Genomic DNA, 22,943 nt, shown 5'->3' on the forward strand with positions numbered 1-22,943 from the left:
CTTTAAGGATTTTTGCTTAGTTGGAATCTGTTTTCGTTTTGTGGGATTTTTGTTAATTGGGTTATCCAATTGTTAGATGACTATGTTAAATGCTTTTCTGATGTTGAATAAAACAATGAAAAAAATCGGTAATTATTTTGTGTATTGCGGGTCAGAATAACCCTCAATTTTTGCATAACACTTGGCCACCTGCATACCTATCCTGCATATTTGCAATCATTGTGTAAATATTGTTTTGTATTCTGATTATTTTCTCTTGACATTACATCATAAACATTCTTTGCATGCTTCTACATTGTGTTCATTGTCATTTTTAATGGCTGTATTCTTTTCTGTTACAAAGATTCTCAATTTTAGTATCTAAAAGAATGGAGCCTTCAGTGATGTCCCAAGTAATTTGCTTTCCTTTTTTGTCCAGCTTGAGTTTTTAACTTTTTTTTTTAAGTAGGTAATGCAAGCTAATTAGGGAGAAACAACCCCACAAAGAATATATAAATGTAAAAAGTAAAGCTTCCCTCCACTCTCTGTCGCATTCCTGAGGGATAATCATTCTCCAAGACTTTTCTATTCACACACAAATTGCATATGTGTGCGTATACAGACTTGCTCACTCTTATACCTACAAATGTGTATATGGTTCTTACAAAAGTAGAATCTTACTATGATTATTGTTTTGCAGGTTACTTTTTTTTTTTCACTTCACAATATGTCATTGATGTCTTTTCCCTGTCAAAAGATACAGATCTAGCTCATTCTATTTAATGGTTGTATAGTATTCCAAAAATTACTTGATCATAATCTGTTTAACTTTTCCAGTAGTGAGGGGCATTTATAGTCTCTCCAGCTTTTCACAAGGTAATTTTCCTAGTAAAAATGAAAATATATAGTGCATTTAGTGAGTTAATGTTTCTTTCTTTAAATAAATGTGAAAGTATTCAAAGTTGTTTCCATAATAATACCACTCTTTCACTTGTATTCCAGTGTTTTCTTCAGTGAGAGATAACAGTAGTTAATAGTTCTGGCACTTTATTTCTATGAAAAATATTTCTGGGTGTTGTGAAAAAAAAAAATATGGAGTTATTCCCATGGGAGTTGAGTAATGAGTATCATTCATCCTGTGTTTTAAAGGGAAAAAGTTGAGAGCTGCTGTTTTGTTGTAGTAAATACTGATTTATTAAACTCTTTTTCTATATTGTTGCATATTTATTGATAATAGATTTTTGACATGGTGATGCTTCTCATCATCTATAGCACCAACACTCAGACAAAGAAGTACACTGAAAGAGTGCTAAGAAGTAAGATTCGATCAGGCTGCATTCAAGAACAGCTGCTACAGAGTACCTTCTGTACTCATTCTTTGGTAAGTGTCAGAGAATCAAACATTAGTCTGAAGTTACAGAGCGTTCATTTTAACTTTTCCTTCCCAATTGGGAATCTCGACAACACCTTTCCTGGGTGTGGCTCTTTGGCAGGGAGATTAGTATATTTCAAAACATAGTGGGATTATTATTTACCTTGACTGAGGCATTGTAATGTTAGTAAAACCAACCTAAGATTGCTTTTTACCTTTTTTCGCAAAAAAGGCCACAAAATTGTACTGTGTCAAACTTACTTGACTCAAACCGCAAATTCTTTTTTTTATAGGAACCGTTTTAACTCAAGTCTTCCTGATTACGTACTTGTGTAACTTAGTTTTTGAATCTAAAATGGAAGACAAAACCAAAAACAAAACAAAACCTTTTGCTGTTGAGTCAATTCTGACTCACAGTGACCCTATAGGACAGAGCAGAACTGCCCCCATAGCGTTTCCAGGGAGTGGCTGGTGGATTTGAACTGCGTCAACCTTTTGGTTAGCAGCCAAGCTCTTAACCACTGTGCCACCAGGGCTCCAAATGGAAGACTACAACTCCCGTAAAATTTCTGTCAAGACACCAGATGATTGAGTTCTTATGTGCTGATTGATTCCCTTTAAGGATTTTGGCTTAGTTGGAATCTTGTTAGTGTGAGCCCATTGTGCAAGTCCATCGAGACTTTCTGAATCTTAATTTTGCATTTATCATTTTAGTTGTCCTAGCTCCTTATTTAGTTGTCTAGCTCTATGTGATCTGCAGCTTTGACAAACTTGTCTTCTGTATCTTCTTCTAAGTAGTTTAGAAAACTCTGAGGATAATTGGACCAAAGGAATGCTAGTAGAGACAAGAATTTGAATCTATTGAATCACTATTTCGCCATACAACACCGTGAACCCTAGCTGATCATTCCTCTTGAAATTTAAATCACTTGAATTTGAATTTTGTAAGCCGGGAATAGTGTTTTGACAGATGAATATTCAGGATATTAACAGGGTAGAGCTTCGTAGAAAAGTGAATGGACTAGTGGTTTGGGGCTTGGCATAGGAACTAAAAAAATATATAGTTGGGTCTTAAGATTTCATGTATAGGAATGGGTTTAATGTTTGTATTATTTTTAAGTCCTTTCTGTGCTTACCTCTGGCAATGTTGTATGTTTTTGGCTGTAACTCTTCAGAGGGCAGAGACCATATATAATTTTTTATTGCATTTTCTCCAACAGAGCATTATATCCTGCTCAGTACTTAATGTAAGATTTATTTTTATCGTTACGGTGATATCAGTAAAGGAACTGGACTTAATAACTTGTTATTTACCCTGGGTTCATTAACGTCCGTCTGTTGCATTACTAGTAGGACATGACCAGTTCTTTTTAATCTTTAAGAGAAATTAGTTAGTAGTGAACCTTATAGACTTATTTCTAATCATAACTAAGGCAGAGCAGGCCCAGCACATCCCCAGGAAGGCAGTATAATTGAGTGAGAAAGTTGGGATTTAGAGGATTTGGGTTCTAGTCCCAACTCAGGCAGATAAAAACAGTGCTGTTAAGTATATAATTTAACTTTTGCGAGCTTCCAGTTCAATTCTTGCCCGTATGTTAATCCCAGTAATCCTGAGATAAAACTCAGAATGGTGAAGAGTTATTCTGAGAGAAACAAAGATTAAGGTTCCTGAAGTTAAAATGAGAGTTGGAGAGAACTCTGACATCCCAAAAGAGTGAGCAACTCTTAGGTGCTGTGATGACTAAGTTTCTCCCACAACTTCTTTTCTATCATCCCCCTCACAGGTTCTTAAGGATGTTTGTCCATCCATTCTGTCACTGGCTCAGAGTTTGTTGCACTCCCTAGAACAGAGTATAAATTCTTTTGGCAGTCTCCTCTACAAACATGCATTTAAGTTTTTTGATGCTTACTGCCAGCAGGTATGTTGAAATATTTATTTTGGCAAATATTTATTCAGGGAAAAGGAAAAAAATGCAATTCCAAGTGAGTTGCATGTTATCTGAAGTTTATTTTTTGTTGGTTGAAAGGCACTGAAGTGGAAAGAACTCTAAACTGAGGCTTGGGAAAGCTCAGTTACAGTTCCAACCTCGATAAAACAGGGACTGGACTGGAGGATTGAACTCTGTGGTCTGAGCTCTAACATTCTCTGACAAAAATTAAGGCCCAGATCCAGTCAGCTTCAAATAAACCTTGGCTAAAAGGGCTGGGGTTATCAGGTGGTTTTGAGAGTACAGGAATGACAGTTTTAAAATTTAGCTGCAAATAATTAACTTCCAGTTGATCCTGGAATTCTCTGGAAAAAGGTGTGGTGGGAAACAAAGAGAAAGGCTTGAGGGCTTGTTTCCTAACCCTATTCCCATGGGCAGGAAAAACAAAATAATAGCACATATCCAGAGAAGGAGAGCTGTACTTGTGGAAAGTGATTATGAAAACAAGTAAAGAACAAACTGTCTTATGTTGTTTTTGTTATATATACTATATGTACTACTAACAATGTTAAAATACACCTGAATGGAACTTCTGAAAATGAAGACAAAATAAAAAAAAGTTGAAGCAGAGTCATAGATGCAGCTGGCATGAGCTGGCTACTGCAGTTGAGAAAAACCATATGACTCAGTTATGGAGCAACAGTGTAAAGGAAAGGGAGAATGGCGCCTAAGACATTTTTGAGCCCTCCTAATGTCTTGGACGCACTCTCATCACCCATGTTTGCTTGGAAACACATAATTCCAACATGTACTATATACAGAAAACCTTTAAAACCTTTAGCTCCTTGAGTGCCATCATTTCAGGAAATTTCAAGTGTCTTAAGTACAACCATGACTTAAAGGCTAAAATTTATCCTAGATGGGAAAAAGAAAGCGGGTGATTACGCCAAGGAGCAAAATCAGGAGGGCTTAGATACTGCTCACTGATTAATTACGGGAAATAAGTCAAGACTGAATGGTTAGTGTAGTTAGGGTGGCATAATCCTAAGCCTCTTGAAGCCAACATTACTGAAAACTAGGTAATAGAATTAGATGCTGGGATAGTGTGGGTCATGACTTTAACAAAATAGAAATTGGAATGACCTCAGGCCTGAACCTCTAAGACGGCCAAACCATATTTTTGCTTCACACTGTCCTGTTGCCTCTTTCCCCTGTAGGAAGTGGTTGGTGCCCTAGTAACCCATATCTGCAGTGGGAATGACACTGAAGTTGATACTGCATTGGATGTCGTCCTTGACTTGGTAGTTCTAAACCTAGCTGCTATGAGGCTGAATGCTGTCTTCGTGAAGGTATCTCTTCCCTCCACTGACACGTAGTGAATCTTTTTTTTCCCTGCATATATCAGAGATATCTGTTAGTTAGCAATCATTTACTTTGTTCTCTTTACATATTGAGCACTATAATTGGTGGGGGATGAGAAGAAGGTCAGGTAATGTGCAAGTAATATAAAACATAACCATCTAGTATTCATTCCTTCAGCCAACACTTCTTTATACCTAACTATGTGCCAGGCTCTATTTTTGGGTGCTGTGGATATGAAGGCCCCATCCTTGCCTTTCATGATAGAGAGTAAGACACATAAGCAAGTCACTATAAATTAGCCGCTGAGTTCTCTAATAAAGATAAAGTGCTATGGGTATTGCAGGAGTAATTATTCTGCCTAGGAAGCTGGACAGATCTTCAAAGAGGAGACAACATTTGAGTGATTTGTGAAGGGTATAAATGATTTGACTGGAGAAAGTAGGAGAAGTGCCTTCTAGGCAGAGGACAGTTTGAACAGAATCCTGAGGGATGGCAAGTAGACTAGCATGGCTGGAGAGTAGGATCTATGGAGAGGAGTGGTAGGAGATGAGGCCGGTAAGACTTAGGACAGGGCCAGAATGTGAAGGGTCATGAATACCATAGTGAAGAGTTTGAGCATGATTTTTTTTTTTTTTAAATAATTTGATTATGTTTTAGGTGAAAATTTACACAGCAAATTAGATTCCCATTCAACAATTCACATACAAATTGTTCAGTGACATTGGTTACAATCCCCGCCATGTGTCAGCACTATCACCATTTCTACCCCGCCTGTCCCATTTCTACCTATCCAGTTTCCCTGCCCCTCCTTGTTTTCTCATCTTTGCTTTTGTATAAATGTTGACCATTTGGTCTTGTATAGGTGATTGTTTAAAGGAGCACATTCCTCATAGGTGTTATTGTTTATTTTATAGGCCAATCTATTATTTGGCTGAAAGGTGGCCTCTGGGAGTGGCTGCTTTAAAAGGGTATCTTAGGGCAGTAGTCTTGGGGATCCTCTAGTCTCTATCAGTCTAGTAAGTCAGATGAATTTTTATGAATTTTAGTTTTGTTATACATTTTTCTCACATTCTAACCAGGGCCTTCTATTGTGTTCCTGGTTGAGCTTGATTTTATAGACAACAGAGAGTTATTACAGGTTCTTAGCAGGGGCTGACGTAATCAAGTCTAGACTTTGAAAGGTAACTCTAGCCATGTGATGATGGATTAGATACCACTGAAGTGGTCCAAGGGAGTAAGAATAAGGGCCTAAATTAGGGTCATGGGAATGGAGAGGAAATGATGACTTAAGAGACAATTTGGTGTTCGAATTATGGGGTTGCTGTGAGTTGGAATTGACTTGACGGCAACGGGTTTGATTTTTGGTTTTGGTCACTGATAAGATATAGAGGCCCAAGTTTTCCGTCTTGGGAAACTAGGTGAATGGTCAATGTCTTAGGCTGGGTTCTCTAGAGGAGGAAAACCAGTGAAGCATGTATATATATATATAGAGAGAGAGAGATTGATTTATTTCAAGGAGATGGCTCACAGTTGTGGAGGCTGGTAACTCCCAAATTAGCAGGTCAGACATCAGGCTGGAGGCTTCTTCTGACTCATGTGGTTGCAGGGGCTGACAAACCCACAATCAGCCTGTCAGATGGCAGGCTGTTGGCTCTTATCCCAAGAACTAGAGTTCAGAGGATGACGAGTCAGATGCAGGATCCAGAGAGGGCAAGCTTTGCCAGAAAATCTATATATGTATTGGATGCAGACCACACCCCCAAGGAATTTCCTGTTTCAACTGATTGGCTGCTTACATCAGACCACAAAATGGAGGATGATTACACGATATCTGCCAAACCACTGAGAATCATGGCCTTGCCAAGTTGACACATAAGCTTAACCATCACAGTCAGGCCATTTACTAAGCTAAGGAGACCAGGAGGGAGTGCATCTCCTGGAGGAAATACAGTGAGTTCAGTTTGGGATGTTCGTGTGTGGACGATGGTTAGTGGATAGTTGGAAATTCAGGTTTGGAGTCCAGTGGCCACATTGGGTGGAACATTTAGCTTGAGTGCTCATAACTATATAGGTGTGAGTTCAAGTGAGGCAGATTTTGAGACAGAAGAGCATAGAAGCCTACAAGAGCATGGAAGTTCTGAGAATACTGAGGTTTAAGGGGCAGGCTGGAGCAAAGTAGCCATGGAAGGAAAAGGAGAAAACTAGAAGATGAATAAGGTGAACTGGAGGGATGTCGGTTAGCTGATGTCCAGAGAAGAGAGGGTTTTAAGAATGAGGGATTTGTCTACAATGTTGGATTCTGTAGAGGATGAAGATGGAGAAGAGGCCATTGGCTTTGGTGATGAGGATGCCCTGGTAACCTCTGAGAGAACAGTTTTAATTAAATAATGCAGTTAGAAGCCAAAGAGCAGTAGTTTGAGGAAGTAGAGACTATGCGTATAGACTCATTGTCGGGAAACATCAAGGAAGAGAGAAACAAAGGTAGCTTGAGGAAGAAGTAGCTTGGAAGGAAGATATTATTTAGGTGGGGAGGTCTGAAATTATATGTGGGCTGAGAAGAAACAATGAAAAAAAATTAAATTAACTGACTAATAGTTTATAGAGCTTTTTTATATACCTTACTTCATCCTCAGACCAACTTTGAGAGGTAGTATAGCTATCATTATCCCCATATTAGAGATGAAACAGATGAGGCTCAGAGAAATTAAGTACTTTGCCCAAGTTCAAAAAGTAAGTAGTCCCGCTGTGACCCTTTCCAGATCTGTAGAGAAAGGTTAAATAATCCATGGGGTTGAATCTGGGAAGGGATGATGCAGTAAGAGATGGAGTCAGAGACACAACCCTTGATAGACTGTTACTTTCACTGAGACAAAGGGGAGGGTGGAGGTAAAGAATAGGGAGAACTGGGAAGGATGTTAGGATGACCAGGCAGAAGATGATTAAAGCCAGGACTGTGACTCAGTAAGAGGGTAAATATGACTTTATCTTTCCTGGTGCTGGTTCCTATGCTCTGGTAGTAAGAGAGATGTAGAAAGCTGCAAGACCCCTCTCAGTTTATGTCCAGAATATCAGCCCTTTGAGCTCTGAGCAGAGCTTTAGGGAACTTGAGCTTTTGAGGAACAGATGCCTGACTTTCTGTGTATATGTCTCTTACAAGGATTTTAATGTTAAAAAAAAAAAAATGTTAGTTGCTAACCTCATTGTTGGCATTTTTTTCTCACAGGGCATTTTAGATTATCTGAATAATCTGTCTCCTCAACAAATACGAAAACTCTTCTATATTCTCAGCACACTGGCATTTAGCAAAGAGCAGGCAGCCAGCAATCACATCCAGGTAAGAGGCAATGTTTTTGGGAAAAACCTTTTAAACCTCTTAGCTTGAAATTTACCGGACAAAATCATGAGAGTACATAGCCATCGTCCTAGAATTTGTTCATTATTTTCTTACCACAAACATTTCTTAAGTGCTTGCTGTGTGCCAGACTAAGATGCTAGGTATATTAGACTATTTCTGCCCATAAGGAGCTCAGTTTATTAGGATGGAGATGGGTCAGTAACCATGTAACCATGAAGCTAAGAAAACCCAGTACTAAGTGTGGTAGGGACACAGAGAATTCCCCTGTTTCCTGAGCACCTGCATCTAACATGAACTTCATCTGGGCTTGCTTACGTTTGTGAACACTATCCACTGATAAAGCCAGGCTAAGGGACTAAAATAAGAGAACAGATTAGCTTTTTTGTATCTTTAGTGCCACCTCATGGCAGTAATCTATACTGGACTGTGACTTTGAACAACCAGCCATTCCTTTTTATTTTTTACTTCTCTGTGCGTTTTTGTTTGGTTTTGTTTTTTGAGTTTTTGTTTTTTTAATTGTGGTAAATATATATGTGATAAAAACATTTACCATTTCAACATTGTTCACGTGTACAGTTCAGTGACGTTAATCATGTTATCGTGTTCAACTATCACCCTTATCTGTTCCCAATTTTTTCCACCCTTTTTTTAATTAAAAAAATTTTTTTGACTAGGTAATAGATGCACATGGCACAAAATTCAAAAGGTATGGAGGGTATACAGTGAAAAACAAGTCTCCCTCCCTCTCAGCCTTCTAGCCATCTGGTTCCCCTAGGCAAGCACTGTTACTAGCTTATAGCTTTCTGAGATATTCTGAGCATTTACAAATCTGTGTTTACCTCTCTTCCACTCCCTTCCCCTCCCCTTCTTTTGTTCTACATCTTGCTTTTCCACCTAGCAGTATATTTTGCAATTCATTTCACATCAGTAATACAGAGCTACTTCATTATTTTAACTGAGCAGCCAATGTTACGATAATTCTCATATCCTTATAGAGCAACCACCACCACAATAATAATAATAACTGTTATTATCGAATGTCTACCATGTGCGGGGCACTGTGCTAGGAGGTTTTTTGTAATTTGTCTCTAATTCTTACAACAACCTTCCCCATTTTATAGAAGAGAAAATTGAGACTCAGATGAAATGACCTGCCAAAGGCCATACAGTTAGTAAATAATAGAGCCCTTCCTATTCTAGAACCTTTCCTACTCCGATATCCGTAGGCTTTTGCTGTGTCACTCCAGCCTCTTCATCTTTCTCCATCATTGTCTTGTTGCAGGATGACATGCACCTGGTGATCCGAAAGCAGCTCTCTAGCACTGTGTTGAGGTACAAGCTTATTGGGATTATTGGTGCTGTCACCATGGTTGGCATCATGGCAGCAGACAGGTATGCATGGGGATTCTGACTTCTGTAGCTCAAGGTCAGATAATCAAGCTGCTACCTCGAAAAAAAGTGTTACATTGCATAGACAGCATTATAACAGTAGGCGTTACAACCATAAGAGAAATGAGCAAATACGTGTTATACTGTTCCGTGTTCCCTTCTCATCTTGACTCTATACCGTATATAATTTTTACAGAATTGTGATCATAGTCATTACCATCTGATGGTTAAAAACTAGGGATGAAGTCTATAACTGTTTCCACAGAAGGGGAACCCTGGTCCTCCTGGGATGCGTTTTTCTGTGTCTTCTGTCCTAGGCACTAGACAATGCAGGTTTCTCTAGTGTTGCGTTATTCTTGTCTGGGACATCACGTTTGGTACAGAGAAGGTCTTCCTTGAGAAATTTTTTTCCCACTTGTACTTTTATTTTTAATTGTGGTGAAAATATACACACCAAACCACCCACCCTGTCCTTTGATGCTAAAGTTGCAGCATTTAGAAAAGCATCAGATTTGGGGCTTGATAAGATGTTGCTATTGCAAAATGGCGTTGGAATTCAGTTCACACTCCTGGGAAATGATTTGCCAGGAACTCCTGAGGCCTCAGGAGACATCTTTCAAATCAGAATTAGTCATCCGTAGCTCATTCTCTGAAGCCATACTGCTCACCTGGGGTGAAATCCTGGCTCCTGTATTTATTAGCTGAATGACCTAGGGCAAGTTACTTTACCTCTGTGTCTTCGTAGTCCCACATCTGTAAGATAAGGACAATGATAGTATTTACTTCCTAAGAGTTGATGAGAGCATTAAATGCTTAGAACAATGCCTAGCGCATAGTAGGCACTAAATAAGTGCTTGCGCTTATTGTTACTACTGATTTAATGTGATCTTAGAAATAATATGATAGCCCTCATTTGCTCTAATCTACAGTTTGTATGGCTTAACTACATACTCCACTGTGCTTTCTTGGGTTTTCATCTTCATCTCCATTTCCTCTTCACCTCCTCAGGGAAGCAGAGATGGCAGGACTCTTATACTTACTGCTGGTTATTATAAAATATTGCAAAAGTGAAACTAAAATTCTTTGTTTTTTGAAGTGGATCTTCCAGTGTGACCCAAAGGAAAGCAGACTTAAGCAATGAAGAATATACACAGGTGATTTCTTATAATATAGTTGGGTACATTTACAAGTAACTGAGGAATTGTGTCTTATCACATTCAGTTCACTAGAAAGAGTGCTGCTTTTTAAAAAATGTTTTCCTGAACTTATAGCCTTTATGGTTTGTACCACTCCTGTGGCACTTAGAAATCTACTGGCTTGGGTTGCATTTATTTCTGTATCAGTCTGATCTCCTTAATTAAAATGTAAATCCTTAGCGAGCAAGATAGGTGGGCCATGTTTACAGAGTAGCACATTGACTGGGGCGTAGGGCAAGTAAGTATCTAACTGGAGATACAGCTAATTTGGAGATAGAAAACAGAGGGCCTTGAATGTCAAGCATGACATTTTGATTTAATTCTTCAGGCAGTGGTGGTCATTAAGAGTTTCTTAGCGTGGAAATGGCGGAAATGGCATAATCAAAGTTTTGCTTTAGAAAAATTAATCTGGCTGCATATGTTGATGGCTTGGAAAAGGGATGATGTCGGGAAGAGGCCGATTGGTCGGGAGGCTAAGGAAAACCTCGGATGAGAAGTAAAGGAGCATTGCCAGTGAAGTTGGAAAGGGAAAAACTTAACTACTGAATGAGGTAAATGGAGTGTAGAAAGTGTTGGCAGCCCAAGGATTGAACCATTTTTTCTCTTCGGCTGCTCCAGGTGACCTCTTTGCTTCAGTTGGTTCACTCCTGCAGTGAGCAATCTCCTCAGGCCTCTGCACTTTATTATGATGAATTTGCCAACCTGATCCAAGGAGGAAAAGTGGCTCCAAAAGCCCTGGTAGGTCAAGAGTCTTTTCTCAGAAAGCACTGAAGCACAAGAGCTGCTTTGCTACTCACTCTTCAAGCCTCTCAACTGTAGTGCAGAAATAGAGGGATTGTTATGGACTGAATTGTGTCCCCCAAAAATATGTTGTAAATCCTAACCTCTATGCCTGTGGTTATAATCCCATTTGGGAATGGGTTGTCTCTGTTATGTTAATGAGGCAGGATTAGTATAAGATGTGTCTTGAGCCAATCTCTTAAAAAATATAAAAGGAACAGATTAGACAAGCAGAGTTGGGGGAAGACAGATGCCAAGTCACATGTAGATCTCCAAGGAACCAGGAAACAGGCGAAAGAGGCAAGGATCTTCCCCCAGAGCTGACAGAGAGAGAAAGCCTTCCCCTAGAACTAGTGCCCTGAATTCGGACTTCTAGCCTCTTAAACTGTGAGAAAATAAATTTCTGTTTGTTAAAGCCATCCGCTTGTGGTATTTCTGTTATAGCGGCGCTAGATAACTAAGACAGAGAGCGTCCTGTGAGCACTTTCAAATTACAGTAGGGAAGGCTGTTCTGCCCCACCCTGCCTCAGGGCTCTCCTGAGGCCTCTTTCACATAATAACAACAGTAACAGTAGTGAAGAGGTTGGTGATGATATTGTTGTTGGGCTGATGATGATGATGTTGAGAGTCACCATCTATTTGTGAGAGCCTTTTATATGCCAGGCACTGTGCTAAGCACTTGTCATGCATTATCTACTTCATAATTATGATGTATGCCTTCTTGTTATTTCCTTTTTAGAATTGAGGAAACTGAGGCTTAGAAAGGTCAAAAGTAATTTTTCTAGGGCCCCACAGCAAGTACACCTCGGCTATACTGCCTTTTTTGTTTGTTTGCTTCCTGAAGGAATGGGCTGGGCAGACCATCCTTACCAATTTCCAAGATGCCTTTGTGGTCGACTCCTGTGTTGTTCCAGGAGGGTGAGTACTGTCTGCCCACTGGCTTGATTATACTTGTGAAGAAATTATTCAATGAAATCAATAACTGGTATAAACTTCAGAATGCCCTGGACTGCAGCCAAGTCCAGTCCAGTCCCACAGCTTCTTTCCTCCCAACCCTGACGCCTCTGTACCCGCAGCTCCAGGATTGCTAAAAGGTTCCTCACTTGTTCTTTCATGCTCCATTCCTCATTTCTCGTCGTAATAAGTGAAATTGGTTTGTTCTAGTGTTTCCCCTTAGCCTTGCTTCCCGCTGAGCTGGGACATCCAATTCTGGGTTCTCTCTGCAGTGACTATCCATTTCCTGTGAAAGCTCTCTACGGACTGGAAGAATACAGCAGTCAGGATGGGATCGCCATCAACCTGCTGCCATTGCTGTTCTCTCAAGACTTTGCAAAAGATGGGGATAGAATGACTTCACACAAATCAGGCCAAAAGTCAGTGCTGTTTTTCTTTTCTAAAACCTCTGTTAGTGTTTTGGGTATTCTCAGGGAATTCCATGGTTCCTTGGATTTGCTGGGAAACTCTTTTTGAGTAAAAAGAGTTTCCTCCCTGGACAGATGGTACTTGGAGGGGTTAGAGAGAATGGAGAAGATGCCTTGTTTTTGTTTGGACCCTGGGGTTGGGATTTGTATTGCCTTGTGACAGCCAACAGACATTCTGTGGGGCTCTTTTCTTTTCTGGTCCTTACCCATTGCTTTCTATCAAAACTTCTCCCTCCTGTGAACATCCTTGGCTACCTCTGTCACGCTCCCTCTCTCCTTCCATCTTTCCTTCGCTTCTCCTACCCTTTGCCTCCCTTCAGTTCAGTTCATGATATATTTGCCGAGCATCTGTTGTGTCCTCTGCCATTTGTTCTTAAAAGTAGATCTTTATTTTGGGCAAAATTCCCTAATTATAAAGTTAGGCTCCCCATGAACATGGACTAATATGCCTATAAAATGTAGTCTAGAAATGGATTTTTCCTCCCTAGATTGGTATCTCCCTTGTGCCTGGCTTCCTACTTCCGATTACTGAGATTGTGCGTGGAGAAACAACATGATGGAAACTTGGAAGAGATTGATGGTTTACTAGGTATAAGATGACATCATCAGATCCTCCCTTCTTTGTAACCTTTCTTTGGTAAACTTAGGGAAGGGGTAGACCAGTACATGGTATATGTGGGAAGGAGTTTGCTAATTGCACAGAGTAGTATATGAGCAATAATGGCATTCCAAAGGCAAAACAATACATACAGAATCCCATCGTGTTAACAAATCAATTGTTATCGTACTTCAATGTTGCCTTCTGGTCCTTGCCTTTACATCTGTTGCAAAGACTTCTTAATTATATTTGTGGCTGCTGCATAAATATGGAAGTATTTTTGAGACTAAGTAGCGAGAAGGGCTAGCTCCAAGGACAGCATCCAGAGGCTTGCACTAAAGGGAGTTGGCGATGTTTGTCCTTCTCTTTCAGATTGTCCTATATTCCTCACTGACCTGGAACCTGGAGAGAAGCTGGAGTCCATGTCTGTTAAAGAGCACTCATTCATGTGCTCACTCATATTTCTTACTCTCAACTGGTTCCGAGAGGTGAGCAGAGTTACTGGGACATTTCACCTATTGTCTGTAGTTCCTCTTGAAAAGAAACCATTTTCTTGGTTCCCGCAAGACTCCTTAAATAGTCCCACAAGTGCTAACCCCTGTGTGCTTCTCTAGCTGTTGTGTACCACCACTCCCAAATTATATGTACCTTCTGTTGTGACCAAATTAAAATACTTAGAGTTCACTTGCTATTGTCCATGAGTTACTACCTGCAAGCCTTTGCTTGTTGTATTCTTACTTCTGCCTGGGATAACCTCCACACCTCTTCCAGTATGGAAATACTGCTTGTCCTAGTGTGGACATACACATAATTTTTGATTCAGTGAGAGCAAGTGAATAATGACAATGATAATAACATCTTATACTTACATCGCGCTTCTTTTCAAAGCACTCTATGAATATTATTTCAGAGAATATTTGTTCACTTGAATTATCTCAGTCGACCCTCACAATTATATTATGACGTAGGTAGGACAAATATTATTAACCTTGTTTTACACATATGGAATTTCAGGTACAGAGAGTTCAAAGTCACTAAAATTTATCAGGCATGTATACTGCGCCAAGTGCTGTACTAATTTCTTTATTTACACTATTTAATCCATACAACCATTGTATTCTCACTTTATAGTTGAAGAAATAAAGGCTCAGAGAGATTAAAGACTTGGCCAAGGTAATTTAGCTAGTATGTAGCAGAATACAACTTGTTTACCAAAGCGTGTGCTCTCTAGCCACTGTGCTATTCTGCCTTGTTATATAACTAGTAATCAGTAGAACTAGGATTAAAAGTCAGAGCTCCTCCAAAGATTAGGCAGGCCCATAAAACAAAACGAGACTAAATGGGCACACCAGCTCGGGGGCAAGGACAAGAAAGCAGGAGGGGACAGGAAAGCTGGACGAATGGAAATGGGGAACCCAAGGTCAAGAAGAGGAGAGTGTTGACATGTCATGGGGTTGACAACCAATGTCATAAAACAATATGTTTATTAATTGTTTAATGAGAAACTGATTTGCTCTATAAACCTTCATCTGAATTACAATAAAAAAAATAAAATAAAAATGGAGCTATTACCAGCATTTAAAAAAAAAAAAAAAAGTCAAGAGCTTCTGTATTTTGATGCAGGGCTTTCTTCTCTATACCACCCTGCTGAAAACACTTTTATATTACAGACTAAACTCATAGATCCTGCTGCTGAATGGCATCTTCTTTTAACTCTGGATGAGTAATGCAAAGAAGGTTAAAATCTGAACAGTTCAAGGTATGAGAATGTAATTTGTACTTTTGCAGATTGTGAATGCCTTCTGCCAGCAAACATCACCTGAGATGAAGGGGAAGGTGCTCACCCGGCTAAAGCACATCATAAAACTACAGGGAATCCTGGAAAAATACTTGGCAGGTAAGGGAAATGTCCTGTACTAGTGACCCTGCTAGGATAGTAGGCTCAATGATAGCTGTCCCTTACTCATCTGGGTCAAGGAAATGTACGCTGAATGAAACTAAAGAAAAAAAAGTGAGTGCATTCATTTTGCTCCCATTGTTACCTCTAGGAGATCTTGCTGCTTAAGGAAATAAAAAATGTAAAACATTGGTTGGGCTGTTGTAAAGTTATTTTTCTTCTTTGGAGGTCAAACTTCCAGTGACTTTTGCCTTCCTAAACACAGTCATGAGCAAGGAGTAAAGGTGGAAGGCCTCTTAGCACCTTCTGATCATTAAGTAAATGAGTCGTTTTCAAGTGTTAGTGCTTGGTTCTCCGGGGAAAAGTGGAGCATCCTCCCATGCTCTCATCTAAATAATTGTATGTAAATTAAACTGCTATATATGATTAAATAATATCTTTAGATTTTAACTGTGAGTTTATTTTTGGTCCTTATCTGCTTGGATTTTTTATCATTATTTAATATGGTTTTATGTTAGTTGATCATTATCAGTTAATGTGATATTCCTACATGTTATTTCTGGCCAGTTTGCTATGCCAAAACTATTCATGTCAGATGACTTGAATATATCTTCCAGGCATTCAGCCATGCTTGGTGGTTTTTGGAGACTAGTTTCTAGCCAATTGGGTGATTGCATTCCAAGTATAATGGTGATATGGTTGATATATATTGAACTCCTGCCTGCTCTCTGTTTCAGTCACCCCAGACTATGTTCCTCCTCTTGCAAACTTTGACTTGGAAACTTTAGATGCAACACCTCATACCAGTACTGCTATTTCTGCAAAAACCAGAGTAATAGGAAAGAAAGGTGAGTGTGTTCTTTTCTTCTTATTCTGTGTCTGTACATGAGCCACATTGAATTAACTTAAGAGGTCATATATGCCAAGGCATCAGTAACTGGAGAGATTATGTCATTGAAGTTTCCTTTGGCAGGGTTATAAAATTACCTCTTCTACCTCTAGGCAGACTTCAGCAGGTTGTTTTTCTGAGCGCAGCGGTATTTGGCAAACATGATTATTGATTTCTTGAGTCCCTTTTCTCTTTTTGAAACATAAGGAGGAAGGAAACGAAAAGCAGATGGCAGCAAACCGTCCTCCCCTGACACACTTTCAAAGGAAGATACTTCAGAATGTGACCCTACACCATCTGATAGAAGCCAACCGGAAAAGGTATTGGGATGCCAGGTCTTTGTGAAGGGGCGTGACAACCCTGTAAGATGAACAGAGGGCCAGCATCATTCTCTGCACTTTACAGAGGGAAAAATTAGGGAATGGAGAGGCAATTGAAGTCTCCTAGGCCTTGGAGTGACCTTCTTAATAGCAAAGTTGGAATTAGGCCCTGAGTCCCTTCTATCTATCCTATCACTGCTGCATATTGTTAATTGTTTTCTCTAGTTATTTTCTTGAATATTTTACTCCCTTTTTTATACTCCTGCAGTACTTTGAATTCTCTTTTATAGCAATTATCCAATTCTGTCTTATGACATAGTTTTATATATTCTTGTTTTAGCCTCTTTTCCCTACCAATTCCAGATTATCAGCTTCTCAATAAATCGAGATAATGTGAAATGCTCAGTATAGTTTCTGGTATTTGTTAAACATTTCTTTTTCCTGTAGCTCTGTACTACTCCCAGGATAGGTTTCATATGTTTGTGAAATTGCCTGAACCACATGGATTGCAATTATTTCTGTTATTTAGCTGCCATTTATTGAGTGTTTATTATGTATTGTTCCTTTAATCCCTCTAAAAACCTAAGGTTAGTATTGATGTCCACATTTAAGCGATGAGGAAACTAAGGATTCAGAAAGGGTAAGTGACTTGTCAAAGGTCACACAGCTAATAAATGCTTGAGCAAGCATTTGAAGCCAGATCTTTCTGGCTCCTAAACTCATGGCTTTCTCCATTATACCGTAATACCTCAGTTGGCCTAATAGTTCATCCCTAAGTAAAAACCAACCAAGGGTCTCAATGTGTGACCTATATTCCCATATTAAATTAGATGCTCAGTCTCAGGGATATTTAAGGACTTGGTAAAAGGAAGTTGGTGATCTGATGAAAGTGTAACTTTTTGCAGAAAATGAATGCATATTTGTACTTTGAAATCTTCATTAGAAAGTAGATTTATAGAGGAGACTTGTTTATTCCCTTGGTTGCTGCTACTTTCCCTCCAGGAGTTCACAAAGAAAGAAGAAGAAAAGACATCAGTGTTGCTACAGAATTACAGTGCTTTTTTCCGAGAGCTGGACATTGAGGTTTTCTGTATTCTGCATTGTGGGCTGGTAACCAAGTTCATCTTAGATACTGAAATGCACACTGAAGTAAGTGACAGAGCTGGGATCCCCAAACTTAATCTTCTTTCAAAAAGTTCCTTAGTCCTGTTCTTACTTCAAAAAGAACACTGTGACAGTGAGACAAGTTGGAAACTGCTTCAAAATCACGTATATGTGCAAGTGCTGACGAGTAATCATTGTAGTTGTTTTGATGTTGATAAGTCGTAGGTTTTTTATAGTGTGTTAGACATTATAAAAGATCATGTTAACAATGTGGCCCTCACCTTTAGGTTACTGGTCGTAAGCTCTTTAGACTAATTTTGTAGAGCAGCACTGTTCTGGTTTATAGAGGTCAATGCTATTTTCACTTTTTCATGACATTTATTCAGCATCCAGTAGATCCTTACTGAGGCCTTTTTTTGTGGTTACCACTAATGTAGACACTGGCGACTCAATTGTACATACAGCATGATGCTTGCCTTCAAATAGCTCATAATGTAAGAGAGGAAGTAGACATAGGTAGCAATACATGCTATTTTGATGGTCTGAACCAAGTACCAGTTAAACTCTGATAAGAGAATGGTATTTATAAGGAAGTAGGGGAGTAGAGAACATTTCACAGAAAAAAATGATTTTTGATAATGATGTTTCACCAGAGAGTTGTAAAATAATTGAGAAACAGCATGGATTTTTACCTGATAGTTAAAAGAACGTAAGCTCCTTCAGAATAAAGACAATATCTTTCTTTAAAAAAAAAAAGTCTATATCAACTTATACTGAAGAATTCTCCATATATGTATATTGAGTTAACATATTGAAGTAAGAGGCCATTTTTGACCCATTCTGCTTCTGTAAGTGTATTATACTTATAGGGATCCTGGCCAGAGTCAATGGTAGCAAAACATTAAGGGAAGGAAAATATGAAGAGATTATATAATGAATAGAGAAGAGTGAAATTTCCTTGAATTAGTCTTTTTTTTTTTAATCCCAGGGTATTTAGGAAATGCATCTTGGGTCCACAGCTGGAGAAATATACAGAGAAATTTATCTCTAGAGAAAAAGTATGTCTTCTAAAACTATACTGCCTTGGATTCCTATTTAATAGTTTAAAAATTTTACTTTGGAAAAATGCTTGACTTTCTGATCAGCTGACATAGCATAGTAGCAGTCCTTTGTACGAGGTGGGGGAAAGGGCCAGTTACCCACTGGGAAGAGTAAACATGAACTGTTCCAGAGAAATGAGACTAGGGCATACTTGGAATTATTCCCTCCTTCCTCCACGTGACAGGCCACAGAAGTCGTGCAGCTTGAGCCCCCTGAGCTACTTTTCCTGCTGGAAGATCTCGCCCAGAAGCTGGAGAATATGCTGACACCTGCTGCCAAGAGAGTCCCCTTCTTCAAGGTTAGTATAGGCAGACGCAGGGCCTGCACTTAATGGATCTTAATGGTGAAAAAGTTGTCTCTTTCTCTGGTATTGTGTTTGGGTCACTGGGTAGCACAGTGGCAGCCCCATTGCCAGACCATATTCATCTTGCTTTAGAAAGGAACTCTGAAACAGACAAAACAAAAAAGATACCCAACACAGGAGATGAATCATGTCCCTGAATCATGTTCTTAGCTCGGCCTGCCAAACTTAGCCTGTGCCCAAGCCTCAGTGTAGTAGTTGGCTGTCTAGAGAAGGCCAGAACCTCAAATGTGCATATAATGTACAAATGTGTGCATAGTATGTAATAAAGCAGTTAGATGATGCAAACAACAAAAGGTTAAAACCTAAGTATAAACATTTAAAGATTAGTATATCCAGTTATTTGATTCATTCTTCTTTGTACTATTCCTCTAGTCTTGTCAACCTGAATTTCTATTTTTGTGTTAGCTTTATCTCATTAGTTATCATAGATCTGTACTTCTCAATCCAACACAGTTCTTATTCTACAAAAGCTAACCTCTCTATTATTTGCAGATGGACTAGGATTTTTTATCCTTCTGTCAGAATATAGTCCTTAGGCAAGCAGCTCATTTCTCTCATTCACACCTGCCTAGTGACAGGTTGGACTAAATTCCATAATGAACTCTTAGCTTCAGAGAAGCTATCCAGCAGTTTCTTCCCCGGTAACTCTGAATTTATTGCAGAGTAAAGGAAGCTGGAATATTGGATTCTCACATCTCCATCAGAGATCTGCCCAAGAAATTGCTCACTGTATTGTTCAACTGCTGACCCCCATGTGTAACCATCTGGAGAATATTCACAACTATTTTCAGGTCAGAAGCCTATTTTATTGTCATTATAGAGACTTGGAAATCACTAAGTGAACAAGGAGATTTCATTTTTAACTGAGAAATTGAAGGGAAATGAGGGCAGTTGCTTAAGCAGCCGTCCTAAAAGCATTTTTCCCTTTTAGTGCTTAGCTGGTGAGAATCGTGGTGTAGTTGATGGACCAGGAACGAAAGTTCAGGAGTACCAGATAATGTCTTCCTGCTATCAGAGACTACTGCAGATTTTCTATGGACTATTTGCATGGTGAGTATGTGGAACGTATAGTATAGATGAATGAGTATGTACTTGCTTTTACCTATGGTCAGTCACCAAGGCTCCAAAACCTTATGTAAATGTGGTGCTTAATTCTTTTTGGAAAGTTTTCATCTGCATCATTTCATTCGATCTTTCACCCTCTCAGATTGATGGAGCTGATATTCTTTTTTTTTTAATCACATAAACTCACTGCCCCCTAAGGTTCCTATCTAATCTTTCGAGTGGCTGTTGTCAGTTTAATCCCATATAGATAGTTCTTAAAAGAGCATAATGCTCAAGGCAGACCTTTTTTACTAGTTAAACTAAACTATTGTTTGGTTTTAAGATGACTTCAGGGTATATTTTTGATTTAAGTTTCAAGATTATCTCAGGGCAGTAGTTTCAGGGGTTCATCCACCCTCTATGGCTCCAGAAAGTCTAGAGTCCATGAGCATTTGAAATTCTGTTCTGCATTTTCCCCCTTTTGGGAGCTGGTATTCTGAACCCATTTGACAATTAGGTGACTTGCACTTAGCTAACCCGTAACAAATGTGATCATCTGATTCTTAGCCCAGTTTGCTGTAGCAGTCTCTCTATGATAAGACTGGGGAGACTGTTGCTTAAAAAGTTGTTACTAAACAAGTTGTAAATAAATTCCAGATTATGTGGTAAAGAGCTGAACCCAGTGTGAGTTGGGATATTTAGGGACACCTTCATGGAGGCAATTGGGCTTCATCGGGCCCTTTCAGGGTGTATGTATGGCCTTTAGAGAGATGGAGGAAGGGGTTGTAAGGCACAGCAAGTAGAAATGTGGGAGGTGTGAACCTAAATGCTCAGTTTCCTTATGGCTAGGTCCTGTCCCTCTGTTCTCATTTTGCAGGTTTTCTGCACAATCTTACCCAAGCTTAAATTTATGCTAAAATTTATCTTCCCAAGTGCAAGCCTTATAACCAGCTACCTACTCAACACCTCCCTTAGATGTGTCATTGACAGCTCAGATTCATCACATCCAAAATGAATCCTTACCACCCCTCCTTCAGCTTTTCCTAGCTTGGTAAATGGCACCACCAATTGTCTGAGCCAGAAATCTAGGAGTTATTCTTTGTTTCGCTCCCTCTACTCTCTACCCTTTCTCTCTCCCACATCCACATCCAATCGCTAGATCCTGTTGATTTTATCTTCTGGATAACATCTAAATAGCCATCTGTTCCTCTCCTTCCCCACTGCTCCCAGACTCCCATCTCTCACCTGGACTAGATTAGTTTCGCTGTTGGTCTCCCTGCCCACCAGTTGTCACTCCCTCGGTTCACTTTCTCTTTGCACAGCAGTTACAGTGATCTTCCCAACACAAACCCAATCTTATCCTTTCCCAGCTTTCCTTTTCAATTGCCCTTAGATTTTTCTTAAGTTCAAACTCCTTTACATAGTCTCTACAGCCTTCTACTATCTGACCTTTGCTCTTCCATTCATTTTCTTGCACTGTGCCCTCCAGCCATCCTGAATTAATTTCAGTACCCTATATAGCTTTACCTGGAAGGCTTCACACATATTCATCCTTCTACTTGGAAGATTCCCCACCCTGATTCACCCCTAGCCTTTTCTAACTCATCCTTGGTATCTGGACTTAAACTTTACTTCCTCAGGGGCATCTTCTCTGGCATCTAGGCCAGGTAAGCCTCCTTCCTGTCTCCCTGATGCCCAGTTCTCTCCTAACACTCTAGCATCCTCTTGTGGTAAAACTCATCACATTTTATTATAACTACTTGTTCATCTGTCTTCTGTGCTGAACAGTAAGCTCCATTAGAGCAGGGACCAGTCATTGCTGTACCCTCAGTAGTTAAAACCAGTGCCTGGCAAAAATGATTTGAATAGACACTCCATGAAAGGAGATATATAGCTGGCAAATAAACACATGAAAAATGTTTAATATTATTAGTTACTAAGGAAATTAAAACCATAATGACATTACCCAGCACACCCATTACAGTGGCTAAATTAAAGAGATTTACCATGCCAAGAGTTGACAAGGTTATTTAGAAATTTAGCAACTTGAAAAAATTATCCCTGTACCTAAGTATTATTCCTGTTTTGTCTGTTTGTTTTTGGGAGAAGACTGGGGCTTATCTCTAAAAAGTAGGGGATAAAGGAGATCGTTTTTCCTAGAAAATAAACCTATAAGGGCTGTTAGGTCCTTAAGGAAAGACTATTTGGGGTGTACTTCCACTTCAAGTCTGATACTCAGAGCTGCGACTGAATTTGGCACTTGAGTGCTTTCAGTTTCTTCTCCCTTTTTCCTCTGTTGACTTATTCATGGTACAAACTGGAGGTCAGGATCCTCGAATACTGTCTAAGCAAACTTCCCTGAAAATAAACTAAACCATCTCACTTTGACTTTCCCACAGGAGGGGGTTTTTTCAACCTGAAAATCATAACTTACTAAACTCAGCCCTCGAGGTGCTTGCCAGCCGACTGAAGCAGAGAGAACATGACCAGCCATTGGAGGAACTGCTGAGGTGGGAAGATGACACATCCCCAAGTATTGTCCCAAGAAACTCCTAAGAACATGGTCAGCAAGATTTCTTGAAAATAGCAAGTTTCTATTAGTAGTTGTGAGGGAAATTCTTGGTATGTTCAGCTACTTTTCCTCAGTATGTGAGCTTTCTGACTTATGTATCCAGAGAGGGAGGGATTACCCAATAAGCAAGGTACACACAGGCTTACTTGTGCTCACTTACTAATCTGTAGTGCACAATTTCACCTGCTTTTCACCACACCTGTGGTGAAACTCATGTGAAATTGTGCACTACAGATTAGTAAGTAAGCACAAGTAAGCCTGTGCATACCTTG

At 39.5% G+C, this 22,943-nt stretch overlaps 1 protein-coding gene across 1 annotated transcript in view; it reads left to right on the plus strand.

The window, feature by feature from the left end:
- The window catches only part of FANCD2 (FA complementation group D2), a 54,707-nt gene that overhangs the window by 16,003 nt on the left and 15,761 nt on the right, over positions 1–22,943 (plus strand). The window contains exons 15-33 of the mRNA XM_023738360.1: positions 1,217–1,360; positions 3,136–3,270; positions 4,497–4,628; positions 7,865–7,975; positions 9,279–9,388; positions 10,482–10,539; positions 11,200–11,319; positions 12,206–12,279; positions 12,588–12,734; positions 13,271–13,371; positions 13,753–13,868; positions 15,169–15,277; positions 16,015–16,125; positions 16,374–16,486; positions 17,489–17,635; positions 18,876–18,989; positions 19,718–19,846; positions 19,987–20,105; positions 22,499–22,609. Coding sequence (XP_023594128.1) covers positions 1,217–1,360; positions 3,136–3,270; positions 4,497–4,628; positions 7,865–7,975; positions 9,279–9,388; positions 10,482–10,539; positions 11,200–11,319; positions 12,206–12,279; positions 12,588–12,734; positions 13,271–13,371; positions 13,753–13,868; positions 15,169–15,277; positions 16,015–16,125; positions 16,374–16,486; positions 17,489–17,635; positions 18,876–18,989; positions 19,718–19,846; positions 19,987–20,105; positions 22,499–22,609 — 2,201 coding nt within the window. The remainder of the gene's footprint in view (positions 1–1,216; positions 1,361–3,135; positions 3,271–4,496; positions 4,629–7,864; positions 7,976–9,278; positions 9,389–10,481; positions 10,540–11,199; positions 11,320–12,205; positions 12,280–12,587; positions 12,735–13,270; positions 13,372–13,752; positions 13,869–15,168; positions 15,278–16,014; positions 16,126–16,373; positions 16,487–17,488; positions 17,636–18,875; positions 18,990–19,717; positions 19,847–19,986; positions 20,106–22,498; positions 22,610–22,943) is intronic.

This window comes from Trichechus manatus, unplaced genomic scaffold (genome assembly GCF_000243295.1).
Source record: "Trichechus manatus latirostris isolate Lorelei unplaced genomic scaffold, TriManLat1.0 scaffold00001, whole genome shotgun sequence".
NCBI classification, from domain to species: domain Eukaryota; kingdom Metazoa; phylum Chordata; class Mammalia; order Sirenia; family Trichechidae; genus Trichechus; species Trichechus manatus.